Genomic DNA, 23484 nt, shown 5'->3' with positions numbered 1-23484 from the left:
TATGGAGAAATAAGTATACCATATATAAAATTAACAAGACTAAAAAGTTATGAATACTTTTAAGACAAGAGCTTTCATACCTTTGGAGCGGAATCTGCGAATTTTTTTATCAGGTTACAATGAGAAACATCAAATTCTATTAACTCGGGCAAATTTGAAATTTGCATTCCAACATAAATGCATGTAAGATTTGGTAAATTATGCAGAGTCAATAATGTTAGCTTAGGGAACACAATAAGCTCCTTATTTGTAGTTTTTTCATTGTCTATTTCATCTTTTGTAACAATTTCAACCAATTCCTCGCAGTTTCTCACATCTAACTTTTTTATGTTAGACATGGCCACTGATGCTGGGAACAAGCTTGTGAGGCATTTACATCCATTCACAACCACTTCTTCCAGACATAGAAAGCTGAGACTACTTCCTTTAGGATCCTTGTTCCAAATATGGCTTAGAGTTGGTAGATGCTCCAAAGTCAATTTCTTCAAAGGAATATCAGTAATCATGTTTGTATCCTCTTCATTTGTTGGTGCATCTTTCACATCAAATATAGTCTTCAAGGAACCACATTTTCCAACCACCAACTCTTTTAATTTATGAAGGGAAGGTAGCAAATGCGATAGTAGTAATGGACACTCGAAATTTGGCAAATTCCACAGCTTCAGACAAGATAGCGTGGAGAAGATGCTAACCTGTTTCACTTTTAACCTTTGTATGTTACCCTTGTCAACTGATTCTGGACACACCGATTTTATGTTTGCACATTCATCAACAATAACCTCCTCCAGTTTGGGAAGACTGAGCTTTCCTTCAGAATCCTTGTTCCAAATATGCCTCAGATTTGGAAGTTTCTCCAAAGTCAATTTCTTCAAAGGAATAACAATATTTGTTGGTGTATCTTTGACTTCAAATATGGCCTCAGCAGAATTGCATCCCCGCACCACCAACTCTTGTAATCGACGGAGGAAAGGAAGTAAATGAGAAGGTAGTATTGCGGTTGTAAAGAATTCATCACACCCTTTCACCATCAAACTTTCCAAATTGAAACCAGAGGAGAAGGCCTCAGCTGGGATATGTACTTTATCAAGCCATAAATCTTTTAGCTCTGGGTGATAGCCAAGATCAAGACTTCTCTGAATTTTGTTATGTCGGGAAAATAGATATAATAAAAAAGATTAATTAGAACTTTAAACATTTCAAATTTTCTATCAGAAATAACAGTAATGGTAAATATAATTAATTACAAAAAAATAACAGATATATTCTGAGTTTTTTAATTGGAAAGACGACTAATCATCTTATCAAATTTAATGGACAAAATTATTTATATGCATTCCACATTGATTTATTGTCAAAATTATTTTAATTAATTATATCTCTTTTGGCGTGACCATAAAACAATACTAACAAAAAAATAATATATTTCCCATTTTCATTTCATTTCTAAGATTTATATCAATATATATTAAAAGGATATATGATCAATTTCTTAACTGGTGAATTTTGTACTAAGATCTTAGCATGTTTAACGTAATTTTGGAGACATTTATAGCCACTTATATTAATTTATATTATAAAAAAGCAGTACGGAAAACACACACATACATATTATATATATATATATATATATATATATATATATATATATATATATATATATATATAGTTGTGATAGCATAAATCAAATGCATTGTTAAAAGCATATAAAAGTTTATCTTCGTCGATTTTAAAAAAATTATACTCGATGCATCCTTTTTATATATTACTCTAAATAAATGCATTTATTGATTAATAAAAATACAACTGATGATAATTTAATGGCGTTTAGAAAAGTGAGAGTGATATCATGAAAAAAGTTTTAAAGTGGTGAAAAAAAAAGAAATAAATAGATTATAAACAGATACGTCATATATTTATTTTAATATACTTGTTCAAAAAATAAAAAACATATATTAGCCTAGAAAGTTAAAAGTAAGAGATATTATGGAACAAAAATTTTAATAAAAATAATTATCTAAATAAAAAAACATAAAAATGAATATAATTTAATAATGCTTAAAATAATAGGTAAATAAAAATACTTTTAAATAATTGAACATACTTAAATAATAATTATTTAGTTAACTCAATTAAATTTTTATGATATATCTTTTTATTTCTTATTTCTTATTTTTATTTTTATCTCATTTTCTAACTAAAATTTTTATTAAATTAAAACATTTTTCTATTAATATAAATCCAAATTGAAAATTTGTTAAAGGTATTTTCATCATACATCACCTCTTGCACTTCTTTATGTTTGGCTTTTCATATTGTATTATTATCTAAAAATAATTATAGTATTTTAGTTGCATTATTCTATTTCTTTAATTTGGTATCCAACACCCCAAATTAAAAGTATTTATAATTTTTTTAGTTGAATATATGAGATATGCTACCAAAAAATATTGTACATTAACATAATATAGAAGAGTGATGTTAACTTGCTTTGTTAAACTTTTTAAAAAGCCACAGTATTTTATTTTGTATTTGGTAAATCAAAATGATTATATATTTATACTTTTAATTTTAAAAAATTGGAGACATTTTTTGAAGTGTTTTTTAAAATTAATTTGTATTTATTAAAATTATAATTTTATATTAATAAATATTTATATTTATTCTTGATTAAATTATTGATACCAAATTTTATTTACAATCAAAATTCTCTTTATTTTTATATATATTATGATCATTTTAAATTTTAAAAATTATTTTATTAAATATAATAATTATTATTTGTATTATTAAAAGTTATTTTTAATTTAGTTTACCAAATATATATGTTATAATTTTTACAAATATATCTTTCAAAAGTTAATTTGGTAAAATTATTTGTGAAAAGTAAAAGACTTTGTTGATGTTGTTGTTATTATTAATTAGAGAATGACAAGTGATTATTGACAATAAACAACACATAATGTTTTTCAATGTAATACACACTTAAAAATTTAGTTATTATCGACGAATTCTAATGAACTCCAAAAAAAAAAAAAAAAGAATGCAATATTTTTTGAATTGTAAATCCTAAATTTTGAATTTTAAATTCAAAATTTTAAATTTAAACTATTAATGTAAATAATAATAAATAAAACACTAAAATTTATTTAGTTAAAAGAGAATATAATACTTTTACTTGAGTGTTTAAGAATGAGCCTTATTATTTGTTAAAAAAGAGTATCTTGTTACTAAAATTCTGATTAATCTATTTTACGGTTTCTCTTATTTCTCTATTTAATTTCTTTTTTTTTTCATACTATCCCTCAATATTGAAATTACTGCAAAATAAAACTATTCATCAATTAGTTAAAAATAATCAAGTATTTAACTTTCTACAGAAAATATTTCAAACTCGCACATAATAAAATTTTTTATACTTGAATTACACGTATAATACGTGGTTAATATCATGTATATACTAATCTCCTTACGAGATACCTATATACAAATTAAACATTTATATGCTTGTATTAATAGTTTTGTCAAAAAAAAAAATTTCTTTTCTAGAATTTATATCAATATAAACTGTATAAAAATAGGTGGTTCATTTTTTAGTTGGATATATCTTGTACCGTTCTTGTCAGTATGTCATATTTAATACATATTTTAAAGGCATTTATAATATAAAAAATAGTACAAAACTAAAAATAAATAGTTGTAATAACATGAATATACTTTTAAGATTGAACATATAAAAATTTATCAAAACACCGTCATACATATAGCCTTACATATAGCCTTAGAGAGTTAGAGTAAATATCATTTTGATATTTGCATTTTGTTAACAATTAATATATGTTTTCTTTTTATTTTGTTTTGATGTTTTGTTTTCTTATGTATTAATAGTATTTTTGTTTTCAAAAATACGCTTCACTTATTCTTTTTTATCTCTTACTTTGGCTAGATGTCAGGTTATTAGGAAACTTAAAATCAATCTAAAAAAATTACTAAATAACATTTAATTAGTAAAAAAAGAAAGATAGTAGTTGAATAATTCTGAATGAAATTATTAATGAAGAATTTAGTTATATATTAGGATAGAAAAATGAGAATGAAAAATAGTATGAAACAAAATAAAAGAAAGAAAAAGTTAAAGTAATTAACAATAAAGTAACAATATAATGGAGTATGTATATACACTTATATACTATAATGTAATCTCTTTGTTTTACGATAATTTCAAAACAAAAAGAATGTATATTAATATAAAAATAAATCTTATTAACGTTTAAATTTAAATTATTAAATAAAAGTACTCTTAAATAACTGAATATACAAAATATTATATATTATTGTTTATTTCTAAATCTTTCTCAGAATATATTTTTATAAATATTAAATTTTATTGGAAAATTTTATTTAATGGCATATCAGAAAAATATCAAATATTTTTTATTTTTATATAAATTCATCTTATTATTTCTATTTCATTCGCCAAACAAAAAATTTTAGTAAATCTTAAATTTGGTTGAAAAGTTTCTTTTTATGCCACTTACCACCTTTTTTTATTTTGGTAATTTCACACCTCAACCTTTCCCTTACTATCTTCATATCCTCATGTTTGTCTTTTTATTTATATTTAAAATTTTTATTTTATTAATAAATTTCTTTTGACGTCACCTACCTCACCCATTTCACTACTCTTGTATATGCCTTTTTTATATTTTACATTAGATAAATTTATAATAAGTAATAGATATATAATAGATTAACTAGGATTAAGTTAAATTAGTTGAGCGTGATAAATAATAATGACCAAATTTATATTGTATATAACCAAAGTGACTTTTATTAAGACAAATATTAAAATTAGTTTGAAAGTCATTATTCAAAGAAAACATATTTTAATTTTAACCTATCATTAATTTATATGTGCTATAATTTTTTAATTAATTTACATTTAACATACATTGAGAAATAGGAATAGCCATAGGTACTTATACATACTTATATGTATACAAAACATTTAGCTAGGAAAGATAACATCATGAAAAGTAATAATTTTCTACATAATATGGTACGGTTATCTTATATACAAAATGAAAATGGAAAATTAGCGCCATATATAAATTGTTTAACATCGCTATATAGTATAAGATCGTCTTACAGATTAAAAAAGAAAACCATATGCATAAGGTTTTTTAAAAAGTTATATATCTTTGTCCTATATGTTAAATACGTCATGAACTCAAGAATCTAGCTAGTCTTTTTGACCATGTAAGAAACATAAAATGTTTTGAGTTGTAGACTTGTAGTAGTATTCAAAGTTAAAGTCAAACAATTATTATTATTATTATTATTATTATTGTTATTATTATTATTATTATTATCGAAGCCATGGTTATTGGCTAGACTTGGAAAGAAAACAAAACTTGAATATTAAAAAAAAAAAAAAAGAAACTTTGATGGAAATAAATTCAGAAGTTTTTACCTGTTGTAGAAACTGGCATGCAACAGCTACGTTTAGATCAGGGAGGAACAATCTTTCAGCTTCATAAGAGGAGTAAAATACTTGAAACAATGGTAGTTTCACATGTGTTTCTGTTTGAGAAAAAAATTTCATCTTGGGGCACCCTACTATGTCCACTCGAATTAAAGAGGGCAAATTCAGTGTGGCATTCCCTGAATAAAAGCATTCCAAGCTATTCATAGATACAAGAGTTATCCTGTGTAGGCGCTTAAATTCAATAATGTCTTCCCTCCCACTTTCTTCTTCTTTTCCCACTATTTCTTTCAATGACTCACACCTCTTAACTTTCAACTCCTCAAGGTGTATTAGCATTTTTGCTGCTGAGGATGCCAATAAACACTCCAATCCACCACAATCAATTATATGCAATTCTTTCAGATTGGAGTATGAATGTAGTACTAATACTGTTGTCAATTTTGGACAAGAAGAAACCTCCAATAGCCGCAGCTTTAACAAGTACTCTAGCCCACTAATGGAGTTCAGCTCATGTAGTGACGACAACTTCAATTCTTTCAAGTGAAGAATCCTCTCACCCGCTTCTTTGGGAATATTGATGGTTTTGCAATTGTTACTTGCTATTTCAATAATCTCTAATTTGGGAAGCATCTTGTCAGCAAGTATCTCAAATGGTGAAGTAGAGTTCTCTCCATCATCATTGTAATCAGGGAAATACGCAAGGTGAAGTTCATTTAAAGAGTGATGAAAGCCGCCTTGATTCAGAAACTGCTTCGCCAAAGTGTGACTTGGACCGAGCCACAACTTCTCCACCTTGGAAATACCGCCCTAATAATTAATTAAGGCAAAGCAAATGATAAGAAACAAAATATATAAGAGACGAAAAAATGTATATAGACCCCATGCACTTGCTTATTACCTCCGGATATTTTTGTTGTTGCTTCGGATACAGGTGCAGCTGCTTTAACTCGGGGCACTCTAGACTCAATCTTCCAGAGTTTAAGTCATTTAGTTGTGGCAACTTTGATAGTCTCAGTGTGGTTAAACGAGGAAACTTAAACGTTTCTGATCCTTCCACGTCTTCAACAAGTTCTTGCAACTCAGAGCAATCTCTTACATCGAGTTCCTCGAGCTTTTTAAGATCTCTGGCCAAGACAGTAGGAAACACACTTGTCAGTTTACTACAACCATTGATAGTGACCTGCTGCAGATTTTGAAAGCCTAGAAGGATTTCTCCTTTGTCATGTTGCCACACACTCTTCAGACTTGGTAGATGCTTTAAACTTAGCTTCTTCAGTTTGAATGATGATTCCCAGCTCTTAGTGTCATCCATCTCAAAAATGCTTTCTATGCTCTCGCATCTCCACACTTCAAGTTCTTGTAAGCTCTTCAAACAACAGAGGACATTTGATGGAATTGCATGCGCATTAGATGCATCCCAGTAAAATAGCGTCAGAGTTTTTAAACCAGAAAACCAATCTTTTCGGGGACCTTCTTTATTTCGCCAGATTGGTTTAAGATCTTTATCATATTCGGAAACCCATAGCTCATTCATGCCTTCAAAAAATTTCTGTGAATAATGCAAAATTAGTTATCACAATTATAATTTATTTCATGCAAACCAAATGCATGACTATTATCAAAATGTTTTTCCTATTAGCTCTAAGTCAAATAGCTAGAGATATAAGTGCAACCAACCACTAACAAAAAATGCAACTCGAAAATTTACTAGAACAAAAAAAAATAAATTGAAGTATACTTGTTACATTATTCGAATATTTTATTTAATAATGAACCGTGTAAATAAAAATGTTAATTATAAAGGTGTTGTCCAAATAATTCAAACAAAATCATGTTCGAATAAAATAAAATAAGTTACAGAATAAAATAAAATGAAATGATGTTTATGTCTTAATTATTAATTAAATGAGGAAATGAAAAAGGAATCGCTAATTAAAAGGAAAATGAAATTTCATAAAAGACTTACCTTATTATCAAATATGTATTTTATTGTAGATCCTATATTGTCTTCGTGCCAACACCATCTCTTTTTCTCTTTGTCATGCACATAATATATCTTTTGCAAATTTGGCCCACAGTCCACTTCTTTTGCAGAGAAAACTTTCATTTTGGGGCATGCACTCACAATAAAATTCTCCAGCGATGGGAATATAAAGGCATAATTTTTGGAGCTGCAGAAACTATTAAGGCTCACCAATGACACAAGCTCAAGAGTTGTCAATTGTTTGAAAATGATGGGAACCTTCGTGCCTACATTTTCTTTTTCTTCCTGTCCTTCTTGTGTTTTCTCTGAAACAATTTCCTCTAGATATTCACAATTGATTACCTTCATGGTTTTGAGTTGATTCAAGCTTTTGGCAGTTGATGGTGACATCACATATTTTAATTCGTCACATTCAACCACTTCTAGAATTGTCAAGTGAGCAAGAGACACAGACGAAGGTGCTATGGTGTGCAAACTTGAACATTTGTTTATAACCAATGACTCTATCTTTTGAAGAACTGCATCTTGTTCAAAGCAAATCTTCTTAAGATAAGACATGTTTGTTAAATTCAAGCTTTTCAACTTTGGCACAACCCCAATAGCGGGCCTTCTTGTTCCACCAGGCTTCAATTCTTCAAAGTCACAATCATCCAAGTGTAAGCTCTTGAGGTTAGGATTGCAATGAAGGAAACAATATATAATATCAGTATTCTCCAATCTAGACAACTGAAGCTCTTCTAAGCTATCCCTTGATGACCCGACTAGATGTCGTGATTCAATGTGCATGGACTTTAACTTGTTATGGATTACCTATATGAAATAAATAATTAAAATCAATAAATTATATATTGTAGAATCTAGATATGTTAAAATATGTTTATATACAACATTGCTATTGACTGTTCTATTCTATTTTAATTAATTTGTCTAATTTTTCTTATGCCATAAACTTTATTCCATTTTACTACTAGCAAGCTAGAATTTATGCAGAGTTAAAAGACTTGCTAGTATTACCTCCTTTACTTTTCCTTCTCCTTCTCTTTCACCAGTTTTAGAATTTTCTGGAAAAAGAACATTCTTTAATTCTGCATGTGATGAGGTTTCTTCAAATAGTTCCAACAAGTCACAACTTTTAATAGATAGGTCTTTTAATGTTGGACAACTTAATTCATAAGATCCTGATGAATAGAAGCTCTTGAATTTTGATAATCCAAAAAACTTCACAGTAGTCAATTTAGGAAACTCAAATTGAATAGAACTATTTGTGTTGATGGCAGCATCTTCTCCCTTGCACAGTATTTTTCTCAATTTAGACAAGTTGAATTTAACAGCACAACTTTTGTTGATGACAGCATCGTCTTCTCTCTTGTTGCCCACTATTTCTCTGAGTTGAGAGCAATCTGATACCACAAGGCTTTCAAGGCTTTCAAGGCTTATTTTAACATTCTTGACTACAGAAACTGAAAATATGTTTTCCAATCTTTCACAATCATGCACAGATATCTTTTGCAATTTGAGATCACTCCATTTTACTTCTTTCTTCCATTTGAATACATGCTCCAGTTTCGGGAGTGCTTCTAAATGAATATCTTGCAACTTGATATTATGCATAGCATCTTGTCTTTTATCATCATCATCAGCTTCTTCAAATATAACTTTGATTGATGCGCAGTTCGTAACCCTCAAGCAACTTAAACTAGACAATCTTCGAGCCATATTACGAGGAATTACATTGACCAGTTCATCACAATTATCAATGATCAGAGTGTTCAGCTTGCCAAAGGAATTTTCAAGAGCTTCATCAGAATTCCATATCTTACACAATCTCTTCATGCTACTCAGCTTGACGGTCTTCAGGTTTGGAAAAATGGCATCCTGCTTTTGGTTTACATACAAAAGCAAGCTAATCAAAATTAGCAACTATACTAAATACTTGTATTGCATTCAAAATGGGTGATTGAATGAAGCGGTATAGAAATTCATGTGATGGTGCATGGGTGTATATAGAAAGGTAAATAAGGAATATGAATGTGATTCAAAGGAAGGAGAACTAAAAGCCCTGTTCATTCTTTTACAGTTTTACTCCAAGACAGTGTAACAAAGGAAGCACGAGATTCAGAGCGGCTTATGAGCAATAGCATTAGGCTTCAGGATCTTCTAAAACATGACATTATTTTTTTTGAATGTCAAATGTTCACCAACTTTTGAAAATGAGATCACTTATTCTATATTTTTTAATGTTTAAGAGTCTAACAGAATTTTTGTTATAGCTAAATAATAAAAAGCCACTAAAGTTGAATTTGTTATGAAATATTTAAATGTTAATTTTACTAAAAGAATGTTAAAGAATAGACAAAATTTATATTTTTGGTCAATAATTAATAAGCAATATTTAAAAGTATGGATTAAAGATATAATTAAATTATTATTATTAAACTAAAAAATTAGATTAATAATTAAAAATATTGATAAAAATAATAAATTTTGCTAATTCTTATATTTTTTAATTTTATTATTAGTTAGAATTTGATTAAATTAGATAGAATTAACTATAAATCAATTTTAAATTTATTTGATTTTCTTCATATTTGACTATAAAGAACTCTTTGGTATTCTTTATTATTATTAGTGTTATTATATTCTACAGTAACAATGTTATATATTTTAGGAGTGTCATCGTCAATCATTTACCGACAATATATATGAGAATGAATATTATTTCTCTGTATATATAAAAAAAAAGTGTTGTAGGTTCTCAAACTAAAATCTATCTATTTATAATATATAAAAGTTTATATCAATTTTTTTTATAATAAATTTAAATCATTTTTATCTTGTTAATTATATTACATCAGAAATTTAATAACTTAGCAAAAGATAAAATTAGCCAATTATTTTTTAATAATTTTTTAAATTAAAAAAAAATTTATTTATTATTATTTAATTAAAACATAAAATATTAATTAAATATAATAAAATATCATAATAATAATTATAAAGACTTTCAGTTATAAATATTAAAATTCTATAATTTATACATGTTAAAAATTTTACAATTTTACTATTATACTATTTGGGTCTATTTATATATACTATATAAGATTTATATTATCTTTTATTTTTTAATCTCTCATTCCAATTGATAAAAATTTCTTTAAGTAAGTTTAAATTTGGCACATCTCTTTTATTAGATGCATTCAAATATATCATAATTATAAAATTAATTCATAATTTTTTTATTATATTTTTTGTATTTTTCATTCTCATTCATTTTTTTCTAACCCAAGTAAATTTAAATTTAGTACATCTTTTTACTAGTTATTAAATATATTCAAATATATCATGATTATAAAATTAATTTATAATTTTATATTATATATTTTTTTAACTTTTTTATAAAAAGCCTATGTTTAAATAGAAAAAATAAATAAAGATGTAACTTTGTTTAACTCTAATATAAAAGGTCTATGTTTTTTTTAGAATAATAGAATTCAAATTTTTAAAATAATAAACTATATAATTTATATTACATTTTAGTTAAATAATTATATAAAATTATATACATATTATCAAATAAATATTCTGCAAAATATTTTTAATATAAAATAGTTCAAAAAAGTTATATGAAATTATATACAAATTTAACATTAGTTTAATATTATTTAATTAATTTTTAAATAATATAACACTTATAAAAAACATATATAGTATAATTAATTTACCTTTCTGCATATTATATGAATTTTACTTTGATTATTTTATGTGTGTATCTATAATTTAATCCCTAAACATTTCTTATTATTAAGTAAGGTTTATTGTACTTCTTGCCAATTAAATAAATTTTAACTCTTTATTTATGATATTTTACATCAATGACTCAAATTTTGAATTTAGAAATTAAGTTTAGAATTTAAAATTTAGGGTTAGGTTCAGCGTTTACGATTTAAAATTTAAGATTTATAATTTAAAATTTAATATTAAAAATTTAGAATTTAAAATTTAAAGAGTATTAATCCTAACTTTCTGGCAGCGCATTAACACTTGTATTTAACACTTGTCGTAGATATATGGAATTAGAATAAAATAATGATTGGTGAAAATTTAAACAATTGTTATATAATTGGATAACTCTTCAATAAGGTAGGTGTTTTTTTTTTTTTAATAAAAATCTAAGTATTGAACATAAATTTATATATCCTATAATTTATGTCTACAAAATTGTAAGTGGGTTGAAAACTACTTGATAACGTGTATATTTAAAAATTAATGTAATATATGTTCAAAATGCATATAAATCAAAATTGGTTGCACATTGATCGCATGTTTATTAATCTCCAATTTTAGTAAAATTTAGTATAGTTAATCTTTATTTTATATATATATATATATATATATATATATATATATATATATATATATATATATATGAAACTGCTGTACTTGACTTTGAAAGCTCCTAAATTAGATATATATAAGTGATGGTGCAAATGGAAAACTTATGGCAAACTCTTAGGTTCTTTCAAAGTCAATTACAATTTCATTCATATTTGGTTTTTTTACGAGAAATATGCCATTATATATTATTTTGAGACAAGAGGCTTAAATTTTGGAGAAATAGTTTGATTTATGGCAAATAGATTTATTACAGAAGTTTTATAAATACTAAGGAGAATGTTGGAAATGTATTAGAGTACTAAAAAAGATTTATATATGATATTTATTGACTTAAAAAATGTATATAACAGTACAGGATACTAAAACGATTTACATGTAAAGTTTTGGATAAAAAGAGAGTAAATATCATATATATTTTTGCAATTAAGGGCATTAGAATGAGTTACATCTAGTTTAAAAATTTAATTGATGTAAAGTTACAAAAAGGTTCTGTTAGGAAATTATTTTGATTTCCTAACTTATTTGTAGGCAATATATATATTAATTATAATCACAAATTATGCTATTTCAAATTAAATGACTTATATAATGGTGATCTTATTTATTGTTATAAATGCTAAATTGAATAAGTCATTATTACTTTTGATTTGGAATTAAATGAGAATAAAACCAGATATTATCTTTTGTTCCTTAGATAATTATCCTTTTGGATTTTAGATATATTATCTTTTGGGCTTTAGATACTATTTTATTTGGGCTTAAGGGTTTAATGGGTGTCATGCTCAAATATAAATAGACCTCCAGGGTTTGTTGCTCTTTCCCCATCAAAAGAGTTGCAGTTCAGCCTCCTAGAAATACAGAAGGCTTTGGTTGAGGAAGATCGAAAGAACTACAAGATCCAAACTCTTCCGATCGTATGATTCATGTTCATGAATCCAGGTACGCTTCCGCATTATGTTATGTTATATTTTTGATGATTCGATATGGATGATCTGGGTTAATAAAATTAATTTATTCCAATAAGTGGTATCAGAGCCATCCATAATTTAATCATAAAAAATATTCGATTTTATTTTATTAGATCAATATATATATATGCGTTGTTTACGTTGCATCCGAAATTGTTGCACGAAATTGTTCCCCTTATGTATGTGCTCAATATACGTATAAATATTTATAAAGGGGCAACGCAAACGGCACTGTATACATATATAACCTTTCGTATAGGATATATAATCACTTTAAAGGTTAACATTTTTTTTTTATGCTAATGTTGTGATTGTAATTTTCTATATATGTACGTGTATTATCATTATGAATATTTATATATATTATTCGGATAATACATTAAGGTATATATATATATATATATATATGAGATCGATTTGGCATTTAATTACGTAATAAACAAATGTTTTATTTTAAAAAATATATAGAACATTATTAAATTATAATTATCTCATATTTAATTGGGTGTACTATTAATTTGGTATAAAGTTAATTGATTATCCTTTTAGGATATAAGGATTAATATGTATATGTCACTTATATGAATATTAATCCATCTAAAAAGAGATTTATATTTGGCCAAGTTATGTATACATATTAATAATATTTGAATAATAAAAAATATTATTTAATTGTTACATAAAGAAACTAGTAACAATTTGGATTAGTATACCCATTCATTTTATAAAGATTTGGTTTTAAAATAAATTGATTGAACATTATGCTGTCAAAGTAGCCTCTTTTGTGAAAATTAATTTATTTTAAAACATTAGGAATATGGTGTTATGTAATTCATGCGAATATTGGTCGGCCTAAAGGAAGGTCTATATTTAGCCGAATTACATACACATATTGAAAATAAATACATGTTTGGATAACAAATTAAAAATAAAGTAATGCTTATTATTTATGCGAACAATAATCGGCCCAAAGGAAGTTTATTGTTTGGCCAAATAATAAGCATTGCACACTTTTGTTTATTTTCTATTAATTATGCGGTCAATAATCGGCCCATAGGAAGGTTATTGTTTGGCCAATTAATAGAAAATATATGCGGTAATAAATAGGTTGCGAAGTTTAAGTTTCCATGTGCGCATTAAGTCGGTCCAAAGAAAGGCTTAATGTGTGACAAGAATTTTGACAATATTTGATTACTGCAATGAGAGTATCACTTACAGTTAATTTTTCTATCCAAAGATTGAAAATTAATGTTGTGCTGGATATCTCAATATGGATTTTTACCCATTAATTAACTAATATTTACTGCATGTTCTTTTGTTCTAATACAGAAACTATGGCTTTAGCTACCAATGTTTCTGCGCAAATTAGCAGTATTCCTATGTTGAATGGTTCAAACTTTAAAGTTTGGAAAGATACCGTGGAGATTGTCCTCGGTTGTATGGATCTAGATATAGCTCTTCGAGAGGAGAAACTCACTTCCACTCCGGAAAACCTCAATGAGGTTAAAATAGAGAAGTGGGAGAGATCCAATCGAATGAGCATTATGATCATGAAACGCTCAATTCCTGAGGCGTTTCGGGGCTCAATTACTGAGGATAAAGATGCCAAACAGTTCCTGAAAGATGTTGAAAAATTCTTTACTAAGAATGAAAAGGCAGAGGCAAGTAGCCTTTTGAGCAAACTTGTCTCCATGAGGTATAAAGGTAAAGGAAATATAAGGGAGTACATTATGGAAATGTCTCATCTTGCTTCAAAATTGAAAGCACTAAAGTTAGAGTTGTCTGAAGACTTCTCGTGCATTTCATTTTGATTTCCCTTCCTGCACACTTTGGGCAATTCAAAGTGAGTTATAACACTCTGAAGGACACTTAGTCCTTAAATGAGCTTATATCTCACTGTGTGCAAGAAGAAGAGAGGCTGCAGCAAGATAAGACTGAAAGTGCTCACATGACTTCATCTTCTCAGTATAAAAGAAAGCGTGATACTACTGCGGATGTGCCTTCTCAGCAGAAAAAGGCTAAGAAACAAGATCAAGTTTCAACTTGTTTCTTCTGTAAGAAGGTGGGACACATGAAGAAGGATTGTACCAAATATGCCACCTGGCGTGTAAAGAAGGGTATAATTCTTACTTTCGTTTGTTCTGAGGCTAGTTTAAGTTATGCACCTGTTGATACTTGGTGGGTAGATTCTGTTACTTCTACTCATGTAAGTGTTATTATGCAGGGTTGCCTGTGGAGCCGACCGCCAAGTGATGCTGAAAGATACATCTATGTGGCAAACGGCAATATAGTTGCAGTTGAAGCTATAGGAACCTTTAGATTATGTTCCACGAGTGGATTTTACTTGGATTTATTAGAGACATTTTATGTACCGTCATTTAGACGAAATTTGGTTTCTGTTTCTCGTTTGGACAAATCAGGTTATTTTTGTTCGTTCGGAGACAATAAAGTCAGTCTCTTCTATAATTCGAATAATATTTGCTCTGGTCATTTGGTGGATAATCTATATAGGCTTGACTTTAATTCCTATAATAATGAAATACTGCAAACGAGTACAAAACGAAAACTAAATGAGAATTCGGCATCATTATGGCACAAATGCCTAGGTCACATATCTAAACAGAGAATTCAAAGGCTCATGTCGGATGGAATTCTTGGACCCCTAAATTTGGCGGACTTTGAAGTCTGCATTGAGTGCATAAAGGGAAAAAGGACAAACGAAAGGAAATTAGGTGCCGAGAGAACTAAAGATGTCTTAAAACTGATACATACCGATATATGTGGCCCATTCCCTACTGTCTCTTGGAATGGACAATGGTACTATATTACGTTCATAGATGATTACTCTCGTTACAGGTATCCATATTTAATTCACGAAAAGTCCCAAGCCTTGGATGTTTTCAAGTCTTTCAAAGCTGAAGTTGAACTTCAACTTGGAAAGAAAATTAAAGCTGTCAAATCTTATCGTGGTGGTGAATACTACGGAAGATATGATGGTACAGGTGAGCAACGTCCCGGGCCTTTTGCTTTTTTCCTAGAGGAGTGTGGTATTGTTCCGCAATACACCATGCCAGGCAAACCTAGCATGAATGGTGTTGCAGAGCGAAGGAACCGAACTCTTAAAGACATGGTGAGAAGTATGATTAGTCATTCTTCTTTGCCTGAATCACTCTGGGGAGAAGCCTTAAAGACCGCAGTGTACATCCTTAATAGGGTGCCAAGCAAAGCAGTTAACAAAACCCCATATGAAATTTGGACTGGGAAAAGGCCCAGTATAAAGCATTTGCATATTTGGGGATGTCCAGTTGAGGCGCGACCTTATAGGCCGCATGAAAGAAAATTGGACTCAAGGACAATCAGTTGCTACTTTGTTGGTTACGCTGAGCGTTCACGGGGGTACAAGTTTTACAAACCTGCATCAAGGTCTATTTTTGAGACGGGAAATGCGAGATTTCTTGAGGATGTTGAGTTTGGGGGGAAGGAAATATTAGGAATGTTGCTTTTGATGAGGATTCTGTAGCTGACAATGATCAGGTTTTTGTGCCTATTGTTGTTCAAGATATAGTTATAGTACAAGAGCAAAATGAGAATTCTACTGTAGATCCAGTTACAGTACAAGAGAACAATGAGAATATTGTTGTTGCTCGAGATACTGCTACAGTACAAGAAAATGATGAGAATCCTCATCAACCCCAACCCATACAGCAAGCTCAACAACCTCAAGAAGTGTCATTAAGGAGATCCAATAGAAAAAGGAGAAAATCCATCTATGGTCTCAAACAAGCTTCCCGTTAATGGTATCACAAGTTTAATTAACTCATTACCTCATGGTTTTGAGGTAAATATTATAGATGAATATGTATACCGCAAGTTCAGTGGGAGTAAATACATCCTTTTGGTCTTACATGTTGATGACATTCTACTTGCCAGTAGCGATATAGGCTTGTTGCATGAAACTAAGAAATTTCTATCGAACAAATTTGAAATGAAAGATCTTGGTGATGCCTCTTTTGTATTAGGAATCGAGATACTAAGAGATCGCTCTCAAGGTATTCTTGGATTATCACAAAAGAACAATATCGAAAAGATTTTTTAAGTAGATATGGCATAGAAAGTTGTAGACCAATGGACACACCCGTAACTAAAGGAGACAAGTTCAGTCTCAAGTAATGCCCCAAAATGATCTTAAGAAGACAACAATGCATGATAAACCTTATGCATCAGCACTAGGGAATTTAATGTATGCTCAAGTCTACATACATCCCGATATATCATTTATAGTGGGAGTGTTGGGTAGATACTTGAGCAATCCGGACACGGATCATTGGATAGCTGTTAAACGCGTAATGCGTTGTTTAAAGAGAACAAAGGATTACATGCTTATTTATCGGAGATCAGAAAATTTGGAGATCATTAGGTACTCTGATTCCGATTTCATGGCATATGGTTGTGAAACTTTGTCACTAAGCTTCATATAGTAGATGACATTAAAAGGCCATTAAAGATATTTTGTGACAATAAGTCAGCAGTACTATACTCCAATAACAATAAGAGCTTGACAAAATCGAAGCATACAGACATTAAGTTCTTAGTTGTTAAGGAGAAAGTTTAAGAAAAACCAGATTTCCATAGGACATATAGGAACAGAGTATATGCTAGCAGACCCATTACCAAGGGATTGACCCCTAAAGTTTTTTTATGAGCACACTGCTTGGATGGGTGTCAATAGTTGTGATGTCTTGGTTTAGTGGAGTTTATGCTGTATGTCCTATGACAGATATTGAGTTATTTTTCTGCAGAATTAAGTTGATGGTTTATTTCATGTTATGTGAAATATTCATTTTGCAATATTTGTATTGTGTTTGATCTCAATAAAGTTGGACCAGCTGGAAATAGACATGCATGAGATCACTTGGCATGTAATTTCCATATTACTCATCCAAATTTGATCTATGTCGTTAAGTATATTAGGATGGTGATTGGCGTGGTTTAGTCACGGTATTTAATGTGATAAAAGCTGCGGTAGTTCCATATCTAATGTATGAGACGGACCAGATTGTTAAAGTAATGAGAGAAATAGCATTCAGATGCGCGCATAAAATTTATAAGATGTGATTATGTCAAGAAAGAATATATGTATAGCCCAAGTGGGAGATTGTTAGGAAATTATTTTGATTTCCTAACTTATTTGTAGGCAATATATATATTAATTATAATCACAAATTATGCTATTTCAAATTAAATGACTTATATAATGGTGATCTTATTTATTGTTATAAATGCTAAATTGAATAAGTCATTATTACTTTTGATTTGGAATTAAATGAGAATAAAACCAGATATTATCTTTTGTTCCTTAGATAATTATCCTTTTGGATTTTAGATATATTATCTTTTGGGCTTTAGATACTATTTTATTTGGGCTTAAGGGTTTAATGGGTGTCATGCTCAAATATAAATAGACCTTCAGGGTTTCGGTCCCCAATATACCAAAGCCGCCTTTGTTGCTCTTTCCCCATCAAAAGAGTTGCAGTTCAGCCTCCTAGAAATACAGAAGGCTTTGGTTGAGGAAGATCGAAAGAACTACAAGATCCAAACTCTTCCGATCGTATGATTCATGTTCATGAATCCAGGTACGCTTCCGCATTATGTTATGTTATATTTTTGATGATTCGATATGGATGATCTGGGTTAATAAAATTAATTTATTCCAACAGGTTCATCTCTAAGTCTTCATCTTTTCATATTAATTTCAGAACTGAGCATTAAGGGTGGAGACAAGTAAGGCTAGGCCAAGCTTCACTGTTAATAGGCCTAATTTGTAATGTAAATTTGTTAGCCTAAATTTGGCTTACAACTTGTTATTTGCTAAAAGTCTCTATTTATCTATTTATAACATATAAGTTGATACTAACATTCTTTATAATGAGTTTAAGTCATCTTTTGTTTTTTCTAATGATATCATGTCACCAATTCTAATGACTTGACAAAAAATAAAAATCAGCCAATCACCTTTTAGTAAAATATTTTTAAAAAATTAAAACAAAAAATTTTTATTTATTATTATTCAATTAAAATATCAAATACTAATTAAATACAATAATAAAAGAATGAATCATACAACAAAGACGACGACAGATTTGATAAAAGATAGACCTATAGTAGTTAGAAGCAAAAGAAAATCTAAAAAGATTTTGTATGAGATGGTTAAACAAGGTCTCTATGAACAATCTCACAAGAGACATCACATGATGAGACATAATGATATTATTTGATATTATTGTTATTGTTTATATTAATATATGGATATATGGATCTAATAAATAATATGTCATGTAATAAATAGATTAAAACCAATCTATAATTTTTTCTAGAGGCACTTGAATTTTTTTTATCAAGAACTAATTAATTAAACAAATCTAATGTAATGTTAATGAATTAGTTACATACCTTTTTCGTTTTAGCCTCACTATCACCTTGATCATGGGGGAAGATGTGGGTCATCTTACAATCAGTAACAAAAAGGCTTTGAAGATTCACCAAATGTCTAGCAACAGAGAAAGACCATAGGCTTTCTAAATTCCAGCAACCATTCACATCGAGGTGCATCAAATTTTGAAAGGAAGAATAAGTTTGTTTGATAGTGTGGCGCTTCTTGCCAAAGTATCTCGTCAACTTTTGATGAAAAGGAAAAGTTCTTTGGTCAACGGTATGACAAGCCAATATTTGATCACTCCATATGTGTTTGATTTGGAGCATAGACAACTCAATTCTCTCTAGCTCCGGAAATTCAATCTGCCAAGCAATATAAACAACTAATGCTGATTCCAAAAGTAGTTGAATATAATTTTCTCAAATTATTTTCTTTTGTCACTTTTTTTAGTACATATACAAGCTTTCTTCCTATTATGAAACAAAGTTCAAAATGTACAAGAGAATCAAATCTGAAAAGTAGTTATGAGCATACCTTGCCATCAAACAGTGATCTGCTATCTTCTTCAGATGAAATTGGATAGAGCCCAGTAAACTTGGATAAAGATTGCAGCGATAAAGAACGAAGTTTGAGAAACTTAAGAGTAGGCTCTGTTTCATTATGATTAATTGTTTCTCCAACAATAGTCTCCAAAGAGTTACATTCTGAAATTTCAATTGTCTCAAGAGCAATTAGAAGTTCAACCATAGACATTAAGAAAACATTCTTCAAGCAACCACAGAGTTTGATCTTGATCATTTTCAAGTTACCAAAGGAACCTTCTAAGAGTGGCTGACAAGAGAAAATTTGCTCCATTTTCCTAAGCTTATAGAGATACAATGACTCCAATTTGGGAAAAACCACCTGATCAGAACGCTGCCTCTGCTGACTAATGAGAGAGCGAACACTCTTGTTGCTTGCAATGGATAAACGTTTAAGATAAGGAAATCCATTTAGATTCAACTCATAAAAAACATCTTGGACACCGTTCAAGTTTTGCAGCAACAAGATTTCAACCCTTTCAAACAACATTTTGATTGCCTCCTGGGAATGAATGTCAAAGCCATCCTTTTGGCATAATGCCAAACATCTTGACAGGTCATACTTATCTGGAATCTTGAAATCAGCCTCTAAATATCTATTTAAAGAGCCAATGATAATCTTGTAACTGTACAACTTGTCAAAGAACAAATTCTTGGGTAGATGCTCAACACTTGGGATTTGCAGGTCTAGATTTGTTAATTGATTCAGATCACCCAACACAGATAGAACACTGTCATTAATTGCCTTCCATTGAATGCGAGTGTTTCTCACATACAACTCCTCAAGCCTAGTCAAACTTTTCATTACATCATGTGGAAACTCTCTAAGCTTGTAACAGTTACTGATGTCAAAGATTTGAAGCTTAGATAAATGCTTTAGCTCATCAGGCAAAGCTTTGACATCAGATCCTGAAAAGCTAAGTATTCTTAAATTAATTAATTCTCCCAAGACACCTAATTGCTTACGTTCACCTAAAATGCATTTCTCAAAACAAAGCATTCTTAGTTTTTTTAGGTATCTAATTGAGGAAGGCAATGATGAAAGGTTGAACCCAACCAAAATCAACACCCTAAGTTCTCTCATTTTTTTAAAGAAATTATCTGGTATTTGTAAAGATGGATCATTATTTTCAATATGAAAGACTCTAAGCCTAGGACAACACATGTTCACAGGAAATCTCTCAATGAAATTACAACGTTGTAAGGAAATAACAGTGTACTCTTTAAGTAGATCCTCATCAGGCCATTCATCTAGTTTTTCTTCGGCCATCATGAACACACGCCTCTCTTCGGATGATATTGACAAAGCGGCATTACGAACAAGATTTTGCATGGTGAAACGATCACTTGAATAACTATTAGACAACAAACCTGACTCTTTTAACTTGACGAGCAACATTTGTACTCTGTCTCTGGCTTCCCAAACTGAGTAGACGCCTTGAAGAAAACCCAAACCAATGCAATATCGCACCAAATCGGCAACCAATGCGTCATGTTCCATACGGGCACAAAGCAAGAAGGTAAGCTTGAGCTCCTCATTTTCTAGAAGGCTATAACTCAACTTTGTAGAATACTCAGGTGCTGCTAATTGGTTTTCCTCTTCAAGCTTTTCAAGCGCTCGATGAGTATCCTTCCAAACTAAGTGGCTCTGATTTTTCAATGCCTTTGCAGTTGTAATTATTGACATCGGCAAACCTTGACACTTGTTGGCTATTTCTGCTGCTAATGTTTCAATTTCAGAATTGTTGGCTCCTATTCCAGCCATCTCCTTGAACAGTGTCTCTCCGTCCTTACGAGTTAAGAGTTTCACATGGATAATAAGGTCTAGCTTCACATCCATTTCAGTCAATACTTGTCTCAGATCAGAAATCAACAAAATCTTATACCCCCTGCTACCCTCTTCTGTTTTCAACTTGCTTGTCTGAGCTTTTTGCTTGTTAGTTTCTGTGTGAGCTCTTTCCCTGTTATCTTGTGTGGAAGTTTGTTTCTCCTTATCTGCTCCATCAGTTTGTTTGTCAGCAGAAGATTCACCTTTTGTCAAGAGAAGAGGACCAAGATCATCGGTTGGTGATGGAATCCCCAATGAATTTAGATCTATTTTTGCACATAGATCATCTAGGATTATAAGGATGTTGTCCTTCTCATTCTTAAGCTTGTCTTGTATGGTGATTGCTCTTGCATGCTCACTTTCCCCTTCAAACTTCACTCCCAGCATGTCAGCGATTTGGCCTTGTATCCTTTTTATATCAGGACATTTTGTCACTTTAACCGTTATCACCACATCGAACTCGTTCGGCTTTTCCAACAGAGCAGTAGCACTTTTTACCAAAGTGGTCTTTCCCACACCAGTTGCCCCAAAAACACCGATCAATCTTGCATTAGGGTCTTCTAGCGATTCCTTGATCTTTTTCTTGGTTGTTTCTCTTGATTTTAAAGGTATCTGGAATACAAATCTTTTATTAGAAAAATAATCATAAATATAAAACATTTAGAAACAAAGCATTCTAGAAACTCACATAATCAAATTCAGAAGTTGCAACACCAATGGATGATAGATCTTGCCAAGAAGATATAATAATATCACACTTTTCATTTTGTAGCTCTCCAACCGTCCCTTTAATCTCTTGTGCTGTTTTGCTCCAGCCATACCTTTGAATTGGATTTAGGTAGGACGCCACAAAGTGTTTTTTCCTATCTTCTTCCAACTTACGATATTCATCGATTATGTCTTGTACCTGACGCAACCATGCCTTAACATGATATACTTCTCTCCCGAATCGCACTTCATCCTCGTCGGCTTTTCCACATACCCTGTTTCTATCCTCCTGGAGATCATTTATGGCTTTCTCTAGCTCCTTAAGTTTCTTCTTGTTGTTCAACACATAGTCCACCGGATTGCTTGCATACTTCTTCCATCCAACTACAACTATCTCCTTTAGGGAGTCGAAAATACATTCTAGTATAAAATCAGGAATCGGATTACACATGCTTTTATCCTTCCTCTTGTTGACTTACATCTTCTTTCTGCATGCATGCATATATATACATGAAAACAATTAATAATAAGAACATATGGGAAATGTAAACAATTCATATATATATTGTATACATATATAAGTATAATACTATGTATATGTCAACAATTCATATATATATATATACTATATATGTACGGGTTAAAAATATTATAAAGGAACTATTATATGAAGGCCACTTATACCATTATTTAACATGAAAATTTTAAAATTGGATATAAATCACAAACTAACTTTAGATTTTTTTTTTTTAACATTCAGATTAATTACATAGTATTATTTCTATACTCCTACGCAAAATAATTACATAGTATTTTGCTTTGATTACATATTTCTATACCAAAGAATATAATAGAGTGTTATTTCTAAAACTATTTTACCATACCTTATAATTTTTAAACACAACAAACACCTTTTACTTTTATCATAGAAAAAATATCTGTTAATATATAACTCAACCGTCACATATTCTCTCGCTAGATTTTCCCCCACTCTTTTGGTTCAAATTGAAATGAAGCAAATCTTGCTATTTATAGAAGCGATGCACTGAATTCACCCAAAGAATTATCGCGTATTTTGTCAAATTTCTTTCAAAATATTTGA

General features: G+C 29.7%; 1 protein-coding gene across 3 annotated transcripts in view; it reads right to left on the bottom strand.

Annotated features, from left to right (window-relative positions):
- Window positions 1-23484, bottom strand: part of LOC107624973 (uncharacterized) — a 38091-nt gene that overhangs the window by 2589 nt on the left and 12018 nt on the right. The window contains exons 3-10 of one of the 3 annotated variants that reach the window (XM_016327473.3): window positions 22363-22870; window positions 19800-22286; window positions 19283-19627; window positions 8484-9347; window positions 7452-8279; window positions 6384-7034; window positions 5471-6292; window positions 81-1133 (exon numbers count right to left, since the gene is read on the bottom strand). In XM_016327473.3, the coding sequence (XP_016182959.2) occupies window positions 81-1133; window positions 5471-6292; window positions 6384-7034; window positions 7452-8279; window positions 8484-9347; window positions 19283-19627; window positions 19800-22286; window positions 22363-22833 (7521 nt within the window). In that variant the 5' untranslated portion in view covers window positions 22834-22870. The remainder of the gene's footprint in view (window positions 1-80; window positions 1134-5470; window positions 6293-6383; window positions 7035-7451; window positions 8280-8483; window positions 9348-19282; window positions 19628-19799; window positions 22287-22362; window positions 22871-23484) is intronic. The other 2 variants (XM_088504826.1, XM_088504825.1) reach the window with 2 other exon arrangements.

The sequence above is a fragment of the Arachis ipaensis genome, chromosome B2 (genome assembly GCF_059453495.1).
Source record: "Arachis ipaensis isolate K30076 ecotype BB chromosome B2, ASM5945349v1, whole genome shotgun sequence".
In the NCBI taxonomy this organism is placed as follows: domain Eukaryota; kingdom Viridiplantae; phylum Streptophyta; class Magnoliopsida; order Fabales; family Fabaceae; genus Arachis; species Arachis ipaensis.
Note: the sequence above shows the minus strand (reverse complement) of the source record. Positions and strands in the feature narration are given on the sequence as shown.